This window comes from Etheostoma spectabile, chromosome 17, assembly GCF_008692095.1.
Source record: "Etheostoma spectabile isolate EspeVRDwgs_2016 chromosome 17, UIUC_Espe_1.0, whole genome shotgun sequence".
In the NCBI taxonomy this organism is placed as follows: domain Eukaryota; kingdom Metazoa; phylum Chordata; class Actinopteri; order Perciformes; family Percidae; genus Etheostoma; species Etheostoma spectabile.
The window spans coordinates 22512616-22517832 of record NC_045749.1 but is presented as its reverse complement, the minus strand read 5'-3'; the positions used below and the strand labels follow the sequence as shown (position 1 = coordinate 22517832).

The 5217-nt window shown below is 45.2% G+C and overlaps 1 protein-coding gene across 4 annotated transcripts in view; it reads left to right on the top strand.

Annotated features, from left to right (window-relative positions):
- The window catches only part of LOC116705622 (caskin-2), a 73654-nt gene that overhangs the window by 50499 nt on the left and 17938 nt on the right, over positions 1 to 5217 (top strand). For all 4 annotated transcript variants that reach the window (XM_032541943.1, XM_032541942.1, XM_032541940.1 and 1 more), the window contains 4 exons: positions 2719 to 2792; positions 3043 to 3153; positions 3361 to 3462; positions 4462 to 4600. In XM_032541943.1, coding sequence (XP_032397834.1) covers positions 2719 to 2792; positions 3043 to 3153; positions 3361 to 3462; positions 4462 to 4600 — 426 coding nt within the window. The remainder of the gene's footprint in view (positions 1 to 2718; positions 2793 to 3042; positions 3154 to 3360; positions 3463 to 4461; positions 4601 to 5217) is intronic.

The window sequence follows — 5217 nt, the reverse complement described above, 5'->3', positions numbered from 1 at the left end:
GGGGGGGGGGTTGCGGCATTCATTCACATTCCTGATGAGTTGGAATTGACATAAATTTAACATCTGACCTATTTTTTTAGCAGTTCCTGCAGGTCCTTCCCTGCTATAAATAATTGTAAAACGACAATCTCTTTCCAGACATATATTGATATGTAATATTGAGTCAGATGTTTGTTGGAGTGTACCCACTGTTACTTTACTTGGGCATTGTAAAGAGCAGCCTTTTTTAATTTTCTTAAGCCGATAGTTTGATTTGTCCTTAGGCCAAATACCTGTCCACGAGGTACTGCGTTTTACTCTCTGTGGAGACCAGGGCCCCTGACCTTCCCCACAAAGTAGAGAAAACAGCGAATAAAATAAAGAAAGATAAGCAAGACAGAAAACAGGGATGGGTCAGGTCTGGATGGATAAAACCTGAGGTTCTTTGGCCTCAGGGCATCCAAACTTTTGGATTAACTTAAAGTTATTCTGTACTTCCGAAGTTCTTTCTTGTGTTTACGTGAGAAGATTGATATGACCCATGTCTGTGTGTTTGGTACAGAACTGGAATCAGGACTATGTTAGCCTAGCTTAGCATAAAGACTGGAAGCAGGAAGAATCAGCTAGCCTTGCCTGTTTAAAGTTCTAAAACAAGCCCACTTTGTTTGTTTAAACTAAAACATAAAGGCAGCTTTAATTGTACAGCACATTCCAGCTACCAGAGCAGTTAAAACAGTTAAAATACAAGTATAAATGTTACAGTGCAGTGTAAGAAATGAAGAGTCACTTATAAAAAGAAGAGTGTTCAGCCTTGATTTAAAAGAAGTGAGAGGTGCAGCACTAATCTGGGAGTTAGGTCCAGATATGTGGAGCATAGACAGTGAAGGTTCAGTTCTGACTCTGACAGAAAGCAGGGCAGACCCAGACCACCGGAGAGGTCTGGAGGGTTCAGAATGTAGCAGCTGATCAGAAATAATCCAACTATACTATTTGTAAAAGTGCTGCATATATATAGCGCTTTTCTAGTCTTTACAACTGCTCAAAGCGCTTTTACATCTACAGGAAACATTCACCATTCACACACATTCATACACTGTGGCCAGGGCTGCCGTACAAGGTGCCACCTTCTCATCAGATACACACTCACACACATTCACACACATTCACACTGCGATGCGCAGCACCGGGGGAAACTCGGGGTTCAGTGTCTTGCCCAAGGACACTTCGACGTGGGACTGCAGGGCCAGGGATCGAACCACCAACCTTCCGATTGGCAGACAACCGCTCTACCACTGAGCCACAGCCGCCCTTAAAAACCAATTCTCCTATGACAGTCAGAAAGTATGATTTGGGGGAACATTTTAGATTAGGTAACTTGATGTGATTTAGCCTTAAAGAGCAGAAAGACAATCGATGCAAGCGCTCGCCTCAGGCAAAGACGGAGAGAATGGGAGGAAAGGTGCATTCCTCAGAGGTCTGTGCTAATGTGTCAGGACAGAGAGCGAGATGAGTCATGAGTGGGTTCAGAGGGTTTCAGATCAGGTAGATAACACACCTTCACTCACCGGCAGTGACCCAACAACAACAACAACCGCTCTTACAGCCGCGACTGATTCCACATGATTACTCATTAGTTTGACATGACTGATGTTAATGCAGACAGGGCTTTAAATCACAAAAACTCACCAGCCAACATGGCTAGTACATATTTAAAATTACCTGCCAATCCGATTCTCCACTAGCCAAATGTGTGTTTGTTTTTCCCTAACTAACTTTACTACTTACCTGCAGCTCCTCTGGGTGGCTTTGCGCTATTCCGTTTGTCTTCTCTGTTTTAGCGTATCTCGTGTTCCACGCACGCTAGACACGTAGCCATCGGTTGTACGACACGTCAAGAAAAATTGATAATGGGAAATGTAGGATTAGTAGTGCAAGCAGTGTTGCCAGATAAAGATTACGTTTAAAGCCATTGAATGCAGACTATATTAGGAACTTGCTCATATGTACATTGATGTTAGCATTTGATTACATCCAGCTTTGACTCACCTGCCAGACACTTGTTCCTGTTGAGTCTTTGTCTGGTCTTGTTTCCGTTGGCATGCTGACCCTGCAGACAGAACGCGTTCAGACAGCCTGCCTCGGCCATCTGACGGTCCGGCAGAAACGCAGGTCTTTGTATTCATTTTGAATGGGGGTAGTCCGTTTAGGCCGCAGCGGGGGTCGCTGCATTGGGGAAACGCAAGAAAACACAGTGGGCCTGCAGCGAAAAGTTGAGACTGGCTCAACTTTTAGAGAAACACAAGCCCACGTCACGCTGTGGTGGTCCATCATGTAACTGGAGATCAGACTGGTCGGTGTGTTTAGAGCTGTAGTTTGAGGCGGTGTGAGAAACAGGAAACATTACTGCTTCTATTGCTGCCACACAAATGTTTTTAACCAAACACAAGCTCTGATCTGCCCCGCAGCTGAGAGGACTCTCTTTGTCTTGCTCCTCTTTTGTTCCTCTCTCTCTCTCTCCTGTGAAATAAAGCTGACTTCAAGTGAAAATCTATAAACGATCTGACTGAAATTTAAAGTCTACTTGTCCGTTGTTGGGGGGTTTAAGAACACAACAGGACAGCACACAAATGGGCCAATACAAACGATACACAAATCACCAGATTGCTTTTTTTGGTCTGAATGCTCAGAAAATATGGTGGAGCTTGTCGTCCTGTAAGACTGATCGTGTGTGTTTTCCAGGTGGTTCCCGTCTGCAGGCCAACGGCACTCCTCTGAAAGGCTTTGTGAGGCCAGAGGAGCTTCTGCAGGGCAAGGTGAGTAGAGTACTCCAGCCGGAGTAGCTGTGTGTAGAGTACTCCAGCCGGAGTAGCTGTGAGTAGCGTACTCCAGCCGGAGTAGATGTGTGTAGCATACTCCAGCCGGAGTAGCTGTGAGTAGAGTACTCCAGCCGGAGTAGCTGTGAGTAGAGTACTCCAGCCGGAGTAGCTGTGTGTAGAGTACTCCAGCCGGAGTGGATGTGTGTGAGAGTGACGCCTGTTAAACCCCCTTGCTCTCTGTTGTTAGGACTCAGAGGCCATCTACCAGTGGCTGTGTGACTTCCAGCTGGAGCAGTACACATCCAACTTCATCAGCGCAGGATATGATGTACCCACCATTAGCAGGATGACCCCTGAGGTGTGTGTGTGTGTTACAATTACAAGCATTTAGCATTAATGAATGATTGATCTTTATTAACTTCCATGTGATGGGTTAGCAGAGTGCAGGAGGAGTGAAAACTGCTGAGTGCTGTGTTCTTGTAATATAAATATATCATGTATGTATGTATTTGTTGTTGTTGAAGTTGAGTATTCACCAGCTGTCTACGTGTGTTCTGTTCTTCAGGACCTGACGGCCATCGGAGTGACCAAACCAGGCCACAGAAAGAAGATCTCAATGGAGATTGGCAAGCTGAGCATCCCCGAGTGGCTGCCTGATTACATTCCTGTGAGGAAACCCCTCTAAAGTCCCACTCGCACATTGATGTCCTAACAGTCATGACACAGCTACTTCTCTTTGTTGTAATACTTTGGAACCAGTAGTGTCCAACCGGGTGGTCGTGGTCACACAGTCCACACTGCAATTAAAGCTTTAGGTAGCCCGCACACTGCCTGTGTGGGGTGGAGCGTGGCGTTTCTGTTGCGTGTCCTGAATTAATAGAGTCCATGTTATTGTTTTATCAAAATCCAATTGAAATACAATTTAAAATAGGAGTTCAACAGATTTTGCTAAATTGTTAAAATGTTAAAAGCATAGGCTATCTTTTCAAACATCAAAATATAATTTTTTTAATGTATTTGTGCCAAAATGACATATAAACCTCTTTTCCTATTCTGTTTTGCCTTGAAACGCTTCCAACACGCTTGCGTGTCGCGTGAAAAATAGGCGTTGGCCCTATTTTTAGCATGCACGCATATTCGGCGCGTCTGAAACGTGCGTGTCACACAGGCCGTGTGTAAGCTCTAACCTGTTACCATGGGAGCCGAAATAAAAACAAACACGCCATGCAGCTGACACGCTCACGCCACCAGGCTGTGTGCAGGAGCCCTTAGGGCCTAACTTATTTATAATAATGGACGTCTGTTACATTCATGCCATTGTCAGGTGAGTTGATACAAAGTTATTAAGACTCTCGGCTCTGGGCGCCTAGATAGCTCACCTGGTAGAGCGTGTGCCCGTGCCCGTATACAGAGGCTCAGCCCTCAACGCAGTGCCCGCAGGTTTGGTTCCGACCTGCGGCCCTGCTGCATGCCGTTACCCCTCTCCCCTTTCAGGTCTGAGCTGTGGTGTGTGCTACCAATGAAGGCTTGTGTCCAGTGTAGTTGCCATTACTTAGAATTCCTCATGGGGGAGACAAATATGCGCTATAGCTTTAAAACTGGCAAAACACAAAGTCCAGGATAATTCTGACTTCTTTGTCTCTTTTGTCCTGTCTGTGTCTCTCAGTCGGAGCTGGGGGAGTGGCTGAGTGTGATCGGACTGCCTCAGTACCAGAAGAGACTGTGTGACAATGGCTACGACTCCATCACCATTGTCAAAGACATCACCTGGGAGGACCTCCAGGAGATAGGCATCACCAAACTGGGTGAGGAATCAGACCGGACTCCTATGGAATGTGCTGCGGATGTCCGTGGTTTTCCCCCAGTGGATGAAGCAGTGCCATTTTGGACCGTTTACTCTTCATCCTCTTCAAATCCATTTATACCAATTTGAGCATGCAAGGGGATAGTCTCTTTTTGTGCTTCCAAACAAACTTTACACTTCACACGGCCATTTGTTGGCTCTAGTGAGGCTTTCATGTTAGGAATTTCATCTCCACTTTAAAAGAAATTGATTGAATTAAGACCAAGAATAAATTCCAAATACATTTTTTCAACATACTTACTAAATTTAGCAGAATCCCTCAGAGGGATGATTACTTTAAAGCGACACTGTAACATTTGAAAGAAGAATGAACATTCCTATCCAATGAAATGCAGCCTCCATCAGTTCAGTAAAGTCAGTGCAACAGTAGCAAACGTTAGATCTGACTTAATAACTCTCTCCTACTGTCCCTCAACACGTGCTGGTTTCCCCTCGTAGCAGCCTCATTTGACACATATCAGTTGACACCTGTAGCACGCTGACGGGCCACGCAAACAGAAGAAGAAGAAGAAGAAGAAGAAGAAGAAAGTAGTAGTAGTAGTAGTAGTAGTAGTAGTA